General features: G+C 32.9%; 2 protein-coding genes across 2 annotated transcripts; both read left to right on the forward strand.

The window, feature by feature from the left end:
* The first annotated feature begins 5,127 nt into the window (after nucleotides 1-5,127).
* Nucleotides 5,128-6,156, forward strand: LOC149374525 (uncharacterized). Its single transcript, XM_089593242.1, has 3 exons — nucleotides 5,128-5,288; nucleotides 5,438-5,544; nucleotides 5,631-6,156. Exons 1-3 carry the CDS (start codon nucleotides 5,226-5,228, stop codon nucleotides 5,746-5,748), a joined length of 288 nt encoding a protein of 95 aa, XP_089449368.1. The 5' UTR covers nucleotides 5,128-5,225; the 3' UTR covers nucleotides 5,749-6,156.
* Nucleotides 6,157-7,197: 1,041 nt separating this feature from the next.
* LOC106639289 (uncharacterized) lies at nucleotides 7,198-13,293 on the forward strand. The gene is made up of 6 exons (XM_014352809.2): nucleotides 7,198-7,584; nucleotides 8,962-9,014; nucleotides 9,732-9,812; nucleotides 9,917-10,137; nucleotides 11,194-11,869; nucleotides 12,662-13,293. Exons 1-6 carry the CDS (start codon nucleotides 7,522-7,524, stop codon nucleotides 13,131-13,133), a joined length of 1,566 nt encoding a protein of 521 aa, XP_014208295.2. The 5' UTR covers nucleotides 7,198-7,521; the 3' UTR covers nucleotides 13,134-13,293.
* Nucleotides 13,294-18,095: the final 4,802 nt, after the last annotated feature.

The raw sequence follows: 18,095 nt of genomic DNA on the forward strand, positions 1-18,095 counted from the left end.
GCTAGATGGCGCTGATCTAAATAATTGATACTATTCACAGCAGAGCTATTTTATTAATTATAAACCAGCCGCAACTGATCTCATAAATAGACAATAAAAAGTTGAGGTATTTTGTGCCATTTGCGGCAAGTTTACAATTTATCTTTTACCCAAAAATTGACCTCTAAAAGTATAAATATTCTACTTATCTTATATGGCTTGAAAAATCGATCATAATTACAAAATTACAATACTTTAGACCTTTTACGATTAACTCATACAGCCTTTAAACTTTATAGTTTAAATAAATAGTTAACTTATATAATATGTACATAGCAAAATTTGTGTTACAGAAATCTTGAATTACTATCAAATATATACATAAATAAATCAGTGTAAAAGAGACAACTGAAGAAAAAAGGCTTTAAGAAGAAGCACAGTCACACGAAGAGTCTCCTAAGAATGGAACATTGGATCTCACCAAATAAAAAATATATTTATTGCAGAGAAGTAAATTTTAAGTGTTATAAATAAACAAAGAACTCAACCTTATTCTCTGATTAAATGAGATCCAACTTTTTTTCTTCAGTTGTCTCTTTTCGACTGATTACTTTACGGATCTATTAAATCGTTGTTCAAGATTTCTGTAACACAAATGTTGGAATGTACGTATTATATAAATTAATTGTTTATTTAAACTATAAAGTTAAAGGGCTGTGCTTCCATGAGTTAATGGTAAAAGGTCCGAAGTATTGTAATTTTGTAAATATGGTAGATTTTATAAGCCGTATAAGATAAGTGGAATATTTGTACTTTTTAGGGTCCATTTACAGGTAAAAGACATATTGTAAACTTGCCGCAAACAGCACGAACCTCGTTAACTTATTATAATCTATCTATAAGATTAGTTGCGGCTGGTTTATAGTAATCAAAGTGACTTTGCTGTAAATAGCAATAGTTATTTGTATCAGCGCCATCTAGCGGTCTAGATTTTTTGGCCATTGGTGGCTCCTAAAATTCTCAATCAGAGCAATTTGGATTAGAGCCATTTAGTCACTTATAAACCAGCCGCAACTCATGGTAATGCTATAAAATGAAAAAATAACAATACATGTGTTTTTGGCGGCAAGTTAACAATCTATTTTCTACCAAAAATCGACCTCCTATGTGTTTGTACTTTTGAAGATAAATTTTTAAGCATAAGATGGATTGTGAACTTGCCGCCAAAAACACATATATCGTTATTTTTTCATTTTATAGCTTCATCATGAGTAGCGGCTGGTTTATAATTGACTAAATGGCTCTAATCCTGAATGCTCTGATTGAGAATTTTAGGAGCCACTTTTGGCCAAAAAATAAAGACCGCTAGATGGCGCTGATCCAAATAGTTATTGCTATTTACAGTTAAGTCACTTTAATAATTATAAACCAGCCGCAAATAATCTTATAAATAGACGATAAATAGTTGACATTTTCTATGTTTTTTGCGGCAAGTTTACAATGTATCTTTTACCTGTAAATTGATCTCTACAAGTAAATAAATATTCCACTCATCTTATATGGCATATAAAATCTACCATATTTACAAAATTACAATACTTCGGACCTTTTACCATTAACTCATGGAAGCACAGCCCTTTAACTTTATAGTTTAAATAAACAATTAATTTATATAATACGTACATTCCAACATTTGTGTTACAGAAATCTTGAACAACGATTTAATAGATCCGTAAAGTAATCAGTCGAAAAGAGACAACTGAAGAAAAAAGGCTTAAAAAAGAAGTTTAGTCACACAGGAAGAGTCTCCTAAAAATGGAGCATTGGATCTCACTTAATCAGAGAAGGTTGGGTTCTTTGTTTATTTATAATACTTAAAATTTACTTCTTTGTAGTAAAAGTATTTTTTATTTAGTGAGATCCAATGCTCCATTCTTAGGAGACTCTTGGTGTAGCTGTGCTTCTCTCTACAGCCTTTTTTCTTAATTGTCTCTTTTAGACTGGTTAATTTACGTATATATTCTACTATTTACGATGCTAGTTAAGACTTTTAACTTGTGCGTTGTCAAATTATTGTATATTCAAACTTCACAACATGAATGTGTGACATATTGCACAGTAACATATATAATATGTACATAAGAAAAAAAATATTACAGATTTCAGCGACTCAAAGTTTTTCAATCCAACATGGACCATTACAACATTTTTCAGGATTAATTAAAATGAATTTTTTATATAAAACAACTTGCTGCTTGTATAATCATCATCAATTATTTGTTAAATGTAAAGCAAATAAAGCTCTATGTTTGATTAACAAATTTTTTTTATTATCCAAATAAACGCAAATCCTTAGCATAAAATTATGAATTTTCACATTCTGTATATCTAAAACAACTCTCATTAAGTGAGATCCAATGCTCCATTTTTAGGAGACTCTTCCTGTGTGACTAAACTTCTTTTTTAAGCCTTTTTTCTTCAGTTGTCTCTTTTCGACTGATTACTTTACGGATCTATTAAATCGTTGTTCAAGATTTCTGTAACACAAATGTTGGAATGTACGTATTATATAAATTAATTGTTTATTTAAACTATAAAGTTAAAGGGCTGTGCTTCCATGAGTTAATGGTAAAAGGTCCGAAGTATTGTAATTTTGTAAATATGGTAGATTTTATATGCCATATATTAAGATGAGTGGAATATTTATTTACTTGTAGAGATCAATTTACAGGTAAAAGATACATTGTAAACTTGCCGCAAGTAACATAGAAAATGTCAACTATTTATCGTCTATTTATAAGATTATTTGCGGCTGGTTTATAATTATTAAAGTGACTTAACTGTAAATAGCAATAACTATTTGGATCAGCGCCATCTAGCGGTCTTTATTTTTTGGCCAAAAGTGGCTCCTAAAATTCTCAATCAGAGCATTTAGGATTAGAGCCATTTAGTCAATTATAAACCAGCCGCTACTCATGATGAAGCTATAAAATGAAAAAATAACGATATATGTGTTTTTGGCGGCAAGTTCACAATCCATCTTATGCTTAAAAATTTATCTTCAAAAGTACAAACACATAGGAGGTCGATTTTTGGTAGAAAATAGATTGTTAACTTGCCGCCAAAAACACATGTATTGTTATTTTTTCATTTTATAGCATTACCATGAGTTGCGGCTGGTTTATAAGTGACTAAATGGCTCTAATCCAAATTGCTCTGATTGAGAATTTTAGGAGCCACCAATGGCCAAAAAATCTAGACCGCTAGATGGCGCTGATACAAATAACTATTGCTATTTACAGCAAAGTCACTTTGATTACTATAAACCAGCCGCAACTAATCTTATAGATAGATTATAATAAGTTAACGAGGTTCGTGCTGTTTGCGGCAAGTTTACAATATGTCTTTTACCTGTAAATGGACCCTAAAAAGTACAAATATTCTACTTATCTTATACGGCTTATAAAATCTACCATATTTACAAAATTACAATACTTTGGACCTTTTACCATTAACTCATGGAAGCACAGCCCTTTAACTTTATAGTTTAAATAAACAATCAATTTATATAATATGTACATACTAAGATTTGTTACAGAAATCTTGAACAATGATTAAATAGATACGTCAAGTAATAAGTCCAAAAGAGACAACTAAAGAAAAAAAGTTTAAAAAAGAAGTTCAGTTACACAGGAAGAGTCTCCTAAAAATGGAGCATTGGATCTCACTTAATTTAAATTGCTTTACAATTTATCTTTTACCTAAAAATCGACCTCCAAAACTATCAATATTCCACTTATCTTATATGGCTCATAAAATCGACAATATTTATAAAATTACAATACTCTTGACCTTTTACCATTAACTAATGAAAGAACAGCCCTTCAAATTTAGATTTCCAATAAACAGTTAACTTATATAATATGTACATAACAAAATTTGTGTTACAGAAATCGTAAATCACGATCAAATATACACGTAAATTAATCAATCGAAAAGAGACAGCGGAAGAAAAAAGGTCTTAGGGAGCATCAGATCTCACTAATTGAAAAATACATTTATTACAGAGATGTAAATTTTAAGTGTTTTAAGTAAACAAAGAACCCAACCTTCTCTCTGATCAAGTGAGATCCAATGCTCCATTCTTGTATGAGACTTTTCGTGTGACTGTGCTTCTTTTTCAGGCCTTTTTTCTTCGGTTGTCTCTTTAATGGACTGATTAATTTGTGCTTACATGATTTAATGGTAAAAGGTCAAGAGTATTGTAATTTTGTAAATATTGTCGATTTTATGAGCCATATAAGATATGTAGAATATTGATGTAGAAACTTGCCGCAAGTAGCATAAAAAATGTCAATTATTTATCGTCTATTTATAAGATTATTTGCGGCTGGTTTATAACTACTAAAGTGATACTTTACTGTAAGTAGCTGTAGCTATAATTATTTTGGATCAGCGCCATCTAGCGGTCTTTGTTTTTTGGCCATTGGTGGCTCCTAAAATTCTCAATCAGAGCAATTTGGATTAGAGCCATTTAGTCAATTATAAACCAGCCGCAACTCATGGTAATGCTATAAAATGAAAAAATAACAATACGTGTGTTTTTGGCGGCAAGTTAACAATTTATCTTATGCTTAAAAATTTATCTTCAAAAGTACAAACACATAGGAGGTCGATTTTTGGTAGAAAATAGATTGTTAACTTCCCGCCAAAAACACATGTATTGTTATTTTTTCATTTTATAGCATTACCATGAGTTGCGGCTGGTTTATAAGTGACTAAATGGCTCTAATCCAAATTGCTCTGATTGAGAATTTTAGGAGCCACCAATGGCCAAAAAACAAAGACCGCTAGATGGCGCTGATCCAAATAATTAATACTATTTACAGTAGAGCCATGTTATCACACGTAAACTAGCCGCAACTAATTCTATGTATATGAAATAGAAAGTTGACTCGTTTTGTGCTATTTGCGGCAAGTTTACAATTTATCTTTTAACCAAAAATTGACCTCCAAACTTATAAATATTATGTTCATCTTCAATGGCTTATAAGATCGACCACATTTACAAAATGTCCCTAGATGCCGCAAAAAGTATGTAGGAACAATCGAATCTCTACTGTATCCATCCCTGCGCTAGATGCTTTAGAGATTTTGGAGTATTTTGTGTATGTGTGGTGCTGTGTAGACCTTAGTTTGTGTCAATGAAAAGTGTAAATTGTTATTGATGCTGTTTTTTTACGACAATGGCTGATTTAACGAAAAAGATTATTTACGTTATCCTGTATTGGATATCTCAAATGCAATTGGTTAGTTTGCTACATTCCGAAATGTTCGATATCTGCTCATTGTATCGCCTATTTGCAAAATACTTAATTGTCCATGTTCGCAATTACATTGAGTTATTAAGCTGTGTCCAATGTCACTATAAAAATTCACTTTTGCTTATTGTTTTTAGATATCAGCTGATGATCCGTATTGTGAGTGGGGCATGTGCGAAGCAAATCAATTTTGCTGTGATTACAATGAATGCTGTCCTATATTTCATAGAACTCCTTACATTGTGTAAGTAACAACTAGAGATATACTAATCCTATTATCATGAAAAACTGAAAATCATGGTTTTATACATCTATTCAATACTTTTGTAGTTTATGGGCAGGAATGAGTGCGATTGCTGCAATATTTATCTATTTCATCTACAAGCACAAATACTACTTCTGCAGATTATTCTCGGCAGATCCAGAGGAAAAACCAATCATGGCATGATAAGCGCGTGAATAGCTACTATAAAAACGTCAGACTTACGTTTCAGTTGCAACAAGACTAATTATATCTATCAATTTAATGATTTGATACATTGTTCTGGGGTTTTATGTATTTGACATGCGTGTTTTATCTATTAACTTAATATCACTAGCTTTAACTAAATAATTATGTGCAATAAAATTTAAATTGTTAATAATGTCTAATTGAGCAGAATCATGTAAACATCATAAGTGAAGTGCACTAAGTGCTCAAATATAAATTTATTATAATTTTTATATATAATTTTTACACGAAAGTTTCATTTTTCTACGTTTTGAGTCTAAAATATGCTGTATGACTGTCAAATATATAACAGTCGAAAGACTTATAAAAAGTACATATCAATAAAGTAAACGCTGGACAGAATAAGGCTATTGCTTTATATATCTTTCTCCAAAACAAGCGAATCCAACCATTGGTTCTATCATTCTCTTTATACAGATTTAGTACTAACGATTATTACTACTATTCTTTTTTATTTATAATAATAACTATTATTACAAATGACAAAAAGCTCGAGCAACTTTTAACTCATACAAAATTATAGAAACCGCAACATAAGTAAAACGTGAGAGCTATGTAGTTCATGAAATCGTTTTAACCCTATATGACGAAATCAATCTGAAATCAACCGGAATTTTTCATAAATTTACATAAATTGATATCTCATGTACCTTATAAGAAATTTAATGACATCAATCAATTTAGCTAGTTACTTTGGAACTAATATCTAAGTTAATCGCGAACAAATAAAGTTTTTGAACTTCACTTATAATGGGAGAGGAAAAATTTATCAACAAATGCCAAAAAAATATGTATCGACTACAATAATATAATGTAGGGTATACTGAATTATGTGGAAAAAAATCTTGCATTTATTTTAAAGAATTTATTAAGGATTTTTTCTTGTCAATAACAATTATGATGACAAAAAATATGAACGTTTGGAAAAACGGTTTCCACGCGCGCACGTAAATTTCATAAAAACTATTTCAAACAACTTAAATGTATTTCAAGTTTGTACGATTTAAAAACATATCGTACGAGCTCGAATAATTATTAAAAAATAAAAATAAAACACTTGATACAAGTTGACGGTTTTTCGCTCGAGATAGCACCCATGAAATCCTTATAAATAAAAGTCGTGTTGAAATAGTCTGAAAAAATTTTCAGAATCCTAAATATATCATTTGAACCAATCAACATGTACTAGCTCCCCTCTCGGTAAAAAGAAATAAAGCAACAGCACAGTACCCACGTGGTGCACAAGATATATACAAAAAGAGAGCGAGAGAGAGAGATAGCCTGTCTCTCTTATTTCTCCCCCGGTGACGTCACGAGCAGCAAACGCTCCGAAAATTTGAAAATCAATAATTGCACGTTAGTGTCTCTCAAGCTGGCTGGCTGGCTGCTGGCTGGCTGGCTGGGACGCGAGCAGCTTTCGTGGTCTCTTGTCCCCAAGCCCCAACCCCTGCTCAGGCAAAAGTATCAAGTGAACCAAAAGTCGCTCCCATGTGCAAAGGTAAAACTACCCTTTGGGGGTGCCCGGCCGAGATGCTCGGGGTGCCCTGTTGTTCAGCTGACGTCCTGCTGGCTACACTGAAAAGGAGGATGACAAAAATAATCCGATCGGGTGCATGCGTCTGCGGCTCGTAACTCTCGGTGTGCCATACTTCGTTGTTTTTGCTCGTCCATCCCGAAGTCGCTCGCGCGAGGACGTCGTCACCAGTGAAAATGGCCATTACCAGGTGGTGGAGACTAGCCATCGCCGCTGGGATGTCCGAGTGCTTGGTTTACGTACGTAAATTTACATCGGACTCGCCCCCCTCCCCCTCCCTTTTTTTTTTTTTTCGTTGTTGGTACATTCTTCCCCGCCCATCCGTCCCTCACGGGGTGACTCGCGCTCTCTCCTTTCCACCCCTTGTTCCGTGCACACCTGGGAGTTTTGTCAATTATTTGGATTCGTGATTGGTTTTGTGACACGATTTTTTCTAATTTATTTATTTATTTAATTATAAATAATGTTAAGTACCGCTGTCCTCTATGTATAGTCGTGGAACTCGTGGGGTTTTTGAATAGAATTATAAAAATACGCTTAGAGTTTTCAGGAAACTAGTTGAAATACATGTCTCGGGCGTCATGTCGAGGGTGTTTTTGCAATTATTACGTGCATCACAGCAATATTTATAAGCTTTTGAGAAAAGACAAAATCGATCCATCGTCAATTATTTCACCAACTTTGTCGAGTTGTGCGATTTCGAAGAGAAAAAATTTATTCACGAAAACTTGGCCATCCAAGTGCGTTAAATCTTTTACAGAGTCTTTTTGAACTTTGTATCTTCCTTTGTGCCCATCGTTTTGGATGAAAATGGCTTAGTTTAGCAGTGCTGTTGAAATAATTGATGGTATGACTTGTGCCCGATTATTTTATGGATTTTCAATCACCTTAGAAGAAAATTTTTTTTACTGAATACAGTGCAGCAGTCTTTTTGCTAAAAGTTTCTTTTGTTCGTTACTGTTTACAATACACTATTGAGGAAAAACAATTTTTCTTTGTGTCGGAAAAAGTGTAATACTTTTCATACATTACGTTTTATTGTAAATATTTGGAATCAAATATTTAAGCACTTTTAAAAATACTTTGACTCTTTTTTTTACCCCTCGAATTGTAATGCATTGTTTTTGCAGGAAAAAATTTCTTTAAGCACTATGTTAAAGAAGTACTTGAAAAAAAGTTTATTTAAAACAAATAATGCATCATTACAAACCTATATATTAAAAAATTGAAAAAGTTTTCATGCCCAAGTCCGTTGATGATAGATAAATTTCGTTTACACTGTTTCATTGTGTTTTTCTGAAAAATTTTAACATATCGTTTAATTCGTCGGTTTATCGTTCATAAATTATTTATTTATTTTTTATTTTATTCACCACATTTTGCTCCTCGATTGTCATCGTCATTCCTCTGACTTTTTAAGCGTATATAAATCGGGTCGCAATGATTTCGCGCAACGTATATTATGAGAGGTGACGAAATAATCATCCCATTACCAAAGTGATGACATTTATAAATTAAATTTCGATTCGTAATTTTCCACCCGCAACTCATTGCGCTCTACTCTACTTAATAATATAGATATAGTTTAAAATTTCATTACCGTAATTGCATTTCAGGCAGAAGCAAAATATTGTGCCTTTGAAATACATGGAGAGCCAAAGTACTATGTGTAAGTTTCATTTGCGTCGAAGCGCGCTTGAGCGATTTCGTGAAAAATCATCGGTTGTGTGGAGCTCTGAAATAAATTGAAATGAAGGTCTTGGGTGCCTTGGGATTTGATCTCATTTTGTTGGAAATGATGAAACTTCTGATTATACTAGAGACTAGTTTGAAAATTTTAGAGATGAATTTTCTTAATATTTAGAATTTTTTATTTTTTATTTTTGCGGCACTAAATTTTTTTACAATAGGAGCTGGTCAGAAAGTGTATAAGCTGATAAAATAAAGTACTTTATTGATTTATGAGCCCGATAAACAATATTAAAGTGCCTAATTCACGTCATCTATCATACATTTTTTTATATGAATTCTACTCCACAAAAAAAAAATATAATTCGTTGAAGTGGTTTTTCTTTTTCGATTTTTATAGAAAATGTTTTAATAAGTGTAAAAATTTTTTTTATCAATTTTAGCTTGTTTCAAGAAAAATTGGATTTATTTGTACTTTCAAATGACGATCAGTTCTTGATGCAAAAAAATAATACAGTGGCATGAAATCAAATAAGTACCACAATTACACGAACAAAACGAATTCTTTGTTCCATGGGCATACGATAACCTTTATTTGATACTTTTTATCACAACTGATGATTTTTTTACCGTCTAAAATAATCTTCTTCTTACGACTGTAGAGTATTTCAGTTATTTAAATATTTATTGCACATAGGTGTCCAAAAACCGAATACTGCTGCAACTTCGGTTGCTGCGTGTCACCAGGGTTTCAAATGTATCACCTGTGGTATTATTGGTGAGAAAAATTTTTTATATTATAAAAAAAAAAAAAACAAAAAAAAAAAACATCAGATTTCTTAATTTCCCCAACTAACATTTCAATCATCATTCGAATCTTAGGTTACTAGTGATAATAATGTTTCTGGTCTGCTCTGGGGGTGGGTGGTGGTATCGTTACTGGCTGCACGGGAGGTTCAGGACGACAGCGTCTGCGATCCCCAACAGATCGTCGAGCACGAGAGCACAGGGTGCCATGCGCGATCCGACGTGTCGGGCGCAACAAGCCAGGATATCGTACAATACAGCCAGGAATACCGTCCTTTTACACCGCATGTGGAAAGGTGGGACTTCCAAGTGCTACTACATATTTTTTTCTCTCTCTTTTTTTTATTCATTAGAATATTCAGGTTTTACATAATTCTTGAAGAGATTTTCATTTTTTTTTAATTTGCTGCATTTCTAAGCTTTCTTGACGTAGTTTGGGCGATTTTCTACACTTTGGGAGTTGAAATACAACATCCAATAACTTAATTCGCGGTGAAGGGTTGAAACATATGATTTAGTTACACTGATTTATTTTGAACAACACTTCTATTTAAACCATTGCTATTGCTCCTAAGAATAATTAGTGAAAAAATATAATTTTATGTAACGTAAAAAATTTGTTACGGTATCATTGATCCGTTCGTTGTAAGGTGTACAGAGTTAAAATATTAAAAAAAAATTATTAAACGTACTATTAGAAGTTGCAAACCATAATTTGTTTGTTGTTTGGAGATGTGTTTTGAGTTTTTAAAAATTGAATGATATTTAATTTACAAAAATAAATTACGAGATTTATTTAATGAAATGAATTTGATTGAGAAGGGTGGTATTTTCGTTTCCCTTGGAATAAATATTGTTCGAGTGTTCTTGGTTCTAAAAATAGAATACAAAATTTTTCTTAATTATTGCGTTGAGAGTTGAGTCGAATTTATTGTACATATTTTTATATCCAAGGGTAAAACAATTTTTAATTTTTAAAATCAATTCCGAAAAATTGGATGTTTATAAGTAATACAAACAGACACACGTATAAATTGAAGTTAATTAGACATTGAGTAAGACTAATTCTGTGTGATTGGTAAAATGTGGTTTGATTTTGAAAAATTAACAAAAATCAATCAAAATACGATGTTGTGTAAAAATTATTCGAAAAATTATTTAAATGTTTTTTTAAAAATTTTTTTTCAATTTTGAACTTTTGCAAAGAAAAAAAAAAAGTTAAAATACAGTTTTATGAAACATAGTTAACCACCTTGTGCCTGTTCCAATAGAAACACAAATATATTACTTACAATAAATAAGAAAAAAAATTTAACGAATAAAATTATTAAAAAACAAAAAATAAACCTCAGCCCACCGAGGCGTGACCTCGCCAGCCTACACCGCAGCCGGGCCGGCGAGCTCAAACACCCACTACCAGAACACGAGCGTCGTACTGAACGACGTCAACTGCCCGTACTATCAATTATACGGCCCGCCGCCGAGCTACGAGACGGTGATAGCCCAGTCGCGGGGCAAGCTCTCCACACCCTCGTCCCCGGAGCTGTTGCGGCCGGGCCAGTCGAGCGCCACGGTAACTGTACCCGCAGCAGCACCCACGGGCTTTGTCGGGCCCTGCTTCTACAGTGTGCGCCCACTGCCGAGCCTCGAGGCACCCCAGTACCAACCACCGAGTGCCAGCTGTGCCCCGCCGCCACCACCGCCACCACCCCCGGCACTCGTCGAGGGCTTCGATACTGCCGAGTACGTCCGGCTCATACAGCAGTACCAGTGCCCCGGTGTCGTCGCCGGACCAACGGTCATGGCTTCCCCGAGGCATCAGTTGGCGTACGCGGAGCTCAGGGCTCCTGTTTCGGGAATGCCCGCCAGTGGCAACGGGAACCATTCTTCGGACGCCGAGACGGTAACCAACTGCGGTCAGGCTGAGAGCCCCGAGGGCTGGAGGATAGACTGCCTGGGGCCCGTGTGTCCTTCTGTGGGAGGTCGGATGCAACCCTGCTACGTTGGCAAGCCCACTTATAGAGTCGCGTGAGTTGGTTTTTTTTTTTTATTATTTGGTACTCAATGGGTGAGATTTTTGCTTTCATCGTCATTTACGGGATGAGAGACAAATCGGTACAGTTCGATCGGCTAGTCGGTGGAGAATGTGGGTGAGGGTGGATTTCAATGCCTTTGGGGAAACAGGGGATGTTATAATCTCACTTGAAAAGTTTTTTGCTTTCTCAATATTATCTATCTTAAAAGTAGTTTTTTTTTTTTTTTTTTTTTTTTCAAATTCGATTCAATGCCAACTTTAGAGGGTATGACGTCAAGGTATTTTCTCTTTATAGTTATTTCAGTTTATTCAATACGATTTCCATTTTGAAATTATTTGAAACAAAAAAATCATACAAAATATTCGAGTCGTCGTACAAGCCATTTTACAAAAACTTACGTATTTAGATGCATGTATTATTTTTCATGATATTTTTAATCGGAAAAGAAATATTTCAGTAAGCCCTTCAAAATGAATCCTTAATTGTTTTCTACACAAATGAGTACAATTGCCACAATGACAGGTACATGCATTAAAAAATTTACCGTTCTTTCTTAAGAATTAAAATTGAAAATCTTTAATTACACACAGTACATTCGAGCTTTTATTGCAGATTGGTATTGTGATCTTAGATTTCGTGAGATTTTAGGTGAAATTCGATTAAATTTTAACTAGTACTGTATTCGCGGATACATCTTTCCACCACGAAATCCAGAGACTCCCGCGTGAAAGTAAAAAAAAAATCACTAATAGTTTCTCACTCAAAACGAAATTTCCCTTTCCAGCGTGCACGAGCTGGGCCGTCGCGCGAAATTCGACCCAGCGAGCTCGTCCCCCCAGCCCGACCTGCCCACGGAGCCCTCGACGTCCTCCTCCCAACCGAGCTCGGATCTCCGCCGAATCCAGGGCGGCTCCCTCAAAATACCCCGCCGACGCGAGCTCCGACACCAGGAGGTGCACGCCGCAGCTCGGGCCAGCCGCCGACTGAGCTCGGCCAGCGACCACCCGTACCACCAGGTCGGCCCCGTGGCCACCGGTCCCCAACCGATTCCATCCAGCAGCAATGTGATACCGGCTCCGACACCCCAGCTCGGTGCGGCTTCCGCCTCGACGAGCAACCACCACCACCGGGACGACAGCGGGATGAACCGGCAGCAGCGGCAACCACGCGATACCGACGAGCGCCCCGGCAGCAGTACAAATTCTAACGTTGAAAGTAAACGCAAAAAATTGGACAGGTCCAAGTCGCTCGACTGAAAGTCGGGAGGACGACGACAACGACGATGATGCCCTTCTTTGTCCCGTAGCTGGCCACGTCCGTCGGTAAGATGTTGCCCGGCGCGTCTGTCCTCTGTGCCGCCCGCGCGCCTTTGTGAATATCATTGTACCACGTGTGAGGGTCCACGGTATTGTCACGAAGAGTCGCTGTGTAGATTCGTGAGTGACGGTGATTGGACAGGGTTCGGTTAGGGTAGTATATAGTGTGTTGTTCTTGTTGTTATTGTTGTTCCCGTTGTTGTTCTTCTACAATACACGGACGTGAGGACTTTTTTTTCTTTCTTTTATGCCATTTGTGGCGTATGGTTTGTGGATTTTGTTGAAAAAACATGGTTAAGCGGTTAAAAAATACTTTATTTTTTATTGCCAAACGTGATGTACATTGATCCCTTTGGTACTGCTTTTTATTGTGTTAACATTTTTTTTTTTTTTTTATTGGAAATGATTTGTACTTCCGAAAATATGACATTCACATATCATGATATATATGACTAACTTTGTCTGAAACTTCAAGATATATACTGCTATTGAGAATCTCATTGTGAACCAACTATGATAGCTGAAACATTGCGTCATTTTTTATTCATATGGACGGATTGGTAAAAAATACGCCAAAAAATTAAAGTTATTAAGTGTACATTATCATTATTTTACATGTTTTATAATAAATGAATGAGTATTATTGTAATGTACTTCAAATGTGATTCAAAAAGGAAAGCGATTGTCTGATATTTATTGTAGCGTTAAAATTTCATTTATTTATTGATTTATTACTGATGTGAACGAAATATACATATGCGCGCAATTTTAAATATTAAAAAGAAGATGAAACAAAATAAACCAATGATTTTAAGGACCTTGAAAATAATAATTATAGTAATGATAAAAGTATTCACACTCTTGCCTACATATTGCTCTGTCTATCATAAATTACAAAAAAAATTCCTATTTAGAAAAATATCTTGTATAAAATAAAAAAATAAAAAAAAAAAACAAAAAAAAACTATGTGACTTTTCATTAATTTTAATAGTAATTTTTAAATTAAATAGAAAAAGAATTGTTTCAATTTAAATAAATGAGAATTTTTTTTAACTTCTACAACTACTCTATCTCTTGACTATTTTGAAAAGTATCATTGTAAATAGCTTCTTAAAACAAATTCGTTGAAATACTTTCAATGTACGTTAAAGCTATTGTTAATCCTCAAAAATAGCACTATAACAGGGCAATTAAGAGGTGGAAACATTAATAATGTGCATGAAAATTACAAAAATAATTATTTTTGTAATGATTTAAGTATTGAGACGCATAATTATAAATTTTGAGCTACATTTACAAAACAAAGCAAGACGCATTATAATAGCAAAAGCAAAAATAAATGAAAAAAAGACATATCCTTTTTAAAAGTGATTTTAAATAGTCTGATACGTTGGTTTTGCGAATCAAAATACTAAAAGTGTTTTGAGAGTTGATTGAACTCTAATATTCTAAAAATCTAATACTACGTCATTGTAAATTAAGTTTGTATTTTTTTTGCAAAAGATTTAGAATTTATATTAACAAATGACATGGATAAAAAAAATTGAAATTTATTTCAAAATTTCGATTCGAGTGATAATTTATTTCTAGATACAAATTAATATTTATTGTAAGAATATGATAATGTAATCGCTTACGTCATAGCCATACGTAACTGTAGATAATCACTTGATAGTTGAAACGTGTAACATTAATTTAACATTAGTTAAAAAAAAAAAAAAAATTAAAATAATAAACTGCACTGAGATAAAGTAATGAATGAGTCGTCAAACGCACTTACACAATCGACTTGTTATAATCCATCGTCTTCGTATGTTAGTTGTGTCTTACACTGAAAACGTACTTAAGCAACGTTATTTTCATCATGCATCGTTCCTATATTTTTCTATACAAGATTCCATAGGAAATATTTTTTTAATTGTTAGGTGACGAAAAAATTTTAAGTTTGTGATATAAAAAATGTATCTTAGATTCATCTGCGTATTGCACTGTAAAAATAAAATAAAAATTGAGCTCTACAATGTAATGATCAGATCGACGGAAATACGAGTCGTAGCTAGTTATAGATTCAAAACAAAGTGGTCTTGTAAATGGACAAAATTTATGAGAGATCACGTTTAGCATCGAAAAGACTGGAAAAGATGTTATAAATATTGCAGTCGCTATAATATCGTGTAATCCCTCGACTTTACGCTACTAATATAATTTAATTTTACAAGTGTTCAGAAAAATGTCACTAAATAATAAAAATAAAGTTTGAAATTGTAAGTGAAATAATGAGCTATTTAATAGCATCGAGGTAAAGCCCAGCACTGTTTTTTTGTCAATATTAAAGTGGACTTACGCACAATTGTATATCTCACGTACGCGCACACTCAAACGTAAAAATAAAATAATACAAAATAAAATAATAATACTAAAAATAATACACCGTCTTCGTCCAAATTTGGATTGGAAGAAAGATCTCTTTTTAATTTCTTAAATTTCTCGATTAAAAAAATAAGATAGATAAATAAAATAATAAACAATAAAATTAAAAATAAAAGTATACATATAAAGCCTCTATTTTTAACTTGAATGTAATCAAACTCTGTAATAAAAAATTGTATCGACAAGTGGATGAGGCGAGCACCAAACCCTTTGTTATTTCTTCTGTTGCAAAACAAAAAGCACGTTAAATAAAAATTTTTTTTTCTCAAAAAAGTATACATCATCATAATTTTCGAAAGAAGTATACTGAAATGCGAAGCATTGTCTCTTTATGTGTTATAAACGAATGAAAATTGATAAATAGCTCGCACTCAATGTATTTGTATGAATATTAACATGTACAACTGAAAAAAAAAATCACTTTTGAGCGTCGCATGCATAATTAGTAGCCCAACATATTTTTCAAAGAAAATTCAATATGGTGATGGGAAACAGAAAAAATGCAATTCTCTTGCTACATGTAAGTATATGCGAGCAGTTCAGAAAATTTACTGAAAGTAGAAAACTTTGTGAAAAAAATATATTAAAGACATATAAATGCATATACACATGTTTAATCTCAGATATATGTGTATATACATTATTTACCAAGTTGATCTCTAATTGTTTTTTCGAAGAGCCAAATAAATGCCAATATACACCCTCAAGTTTTTATGTTACACAAATTTAATCCACTGTGAGGACAAACTTTGCTGAGCACATTATGATAAGAAAGGCTTTATAGCCAATATTTTTTGTAATTCGTAAAGAATAAGTATTCACATTTTGTACTCCTTATTATTAATCCGTATTTAATATTTCAAAGTGTCGTATACGTGAATGATGTGTAATAAAAGTTTTATTGAGACATTTTTTACTAAAAAATAAATAAACAAAAGTATAAAAGAAAATAAAAATATAACATTTCATAAAAATTATAATGGTGCACAATCACAAAAAATGTGTTTTTTTTTTATTTTTCATTTTTCAAATAAAACACATTCTTAATAATTATCGTCTATAAGTAAAATGTGTCTATATGTAATTTTTTAAATTTATTCTGTACGTGTAAACGTCAGACTTGGTCAAGATTTCCACAATAATCTTAAGGAAAAGCAATTTCTCTGAATGAAATAAAATAAAATAAAAAAGTATGAGAACGAAATTGACAAAAATAAGATTGAGCGAATGAAATGGAAATATAATGAAGACAAACTTGCTGTTTAGCTTTTAGTCTGCATCAGTAGCAGAGACTCCATATTTCGTTACTTTTCAAAACTCGAAATAGCGGTCCAAAGTGTATGTGCCAATAGTCGAATGCAAAAGATGTCGTAGCGAAGATTAATCGTGTGTATAGATAAAAATAAAAAAGTGAACTAAGGATGACAAGTTTTCAGCCATGACTTCTAAAGTCATGTGCGCGGAAGAATGCAATATGTAACATGTGGCACAAGTGAGCCTCGGAATATATAATTCAGGGTGAAAACATAGAACTTGCGAGTGTTAGAAGAAAAAAATTAAAATTGTAATTTTTCAAGGTAACGAGGGGGCTCACGTAACTGTATAATAAATTTTTTTTTTTTACAATGATACTCAATTATTATTTTTTGGATTGCAAATTCAATGGCGTTAGATGCTGGTAAACTCATTCTACGAGAACATAAGGGAACGTATCAAAATAAAAATAGATGAATAATAATAAAATGTCATTTGTTGACATTTTCGTACTAGAATGTAATAAGGGGTCACTTTGAGAAGGTGAAAAAACGAACGTTAAAAGACGACATCAGTATTGTATTTCAACTATTATCAGTTTTTATTTTTAAATATAAATTATTGGTGTGTATTTTTTTATAGAAACTTCATAACAAGTCAATAAGTTGGTTCTTCAATAATTAAATACTAAATTATGAGTACATGTTTTACATACATCATCATTTTACTGGCATTACAAACTTCTTATGACGTACCAACAGTTCCAATACGATGTAATTATTTTATTCTAATTATTATAAACTTTTGTCTTCATTTTTCATCATCGTTTTATTTATCCAACGGGCAATGAAACTTATTTTGTATGAAGGGTGATTATTTTTATTGTAACGGTATCTTTAACTCAGTTGATTTAATTACCTGTTTTGATTTATATATAGGGATCTTTCAGAGTTAACTTTGGAACGTTCATTCGAAACTTGTATATTTCACAAATGCGACAAAATAATGCGACAAAGTAACAATTGCCCTCTCACATCCTGTAAAATGCAATCATTGTAATTGACATAAGCAGACACTGTAAAATATTGTAACTATTATAAATAACGTCTTACTAAAAATAAAGACATAGAATATTTATTCACTTAAAAGTAAATAAAATATTTTTTACAATTGGCTTACCAAATCCCAATTTATTATTATTTTTTTTTTGTTAAGAA

Source organism: Copidosoma floridanum, unplaced genomic scaffold, assembly GCF_036245765.1.
Source record: "Copidosoma floridanum isolate Cflo_tuat_1 unplaced genomic scaffold, Cflo_Japanese_pri ptg000019l, whole genome shotgun sequence".
Classification (NCBI taxonomy): Eukaryota; Metazoa; Arthropoda; class Insecta; order Hymenoptera; family Encyrtidae; genus Copidosoma; species Copidosoma floridanum.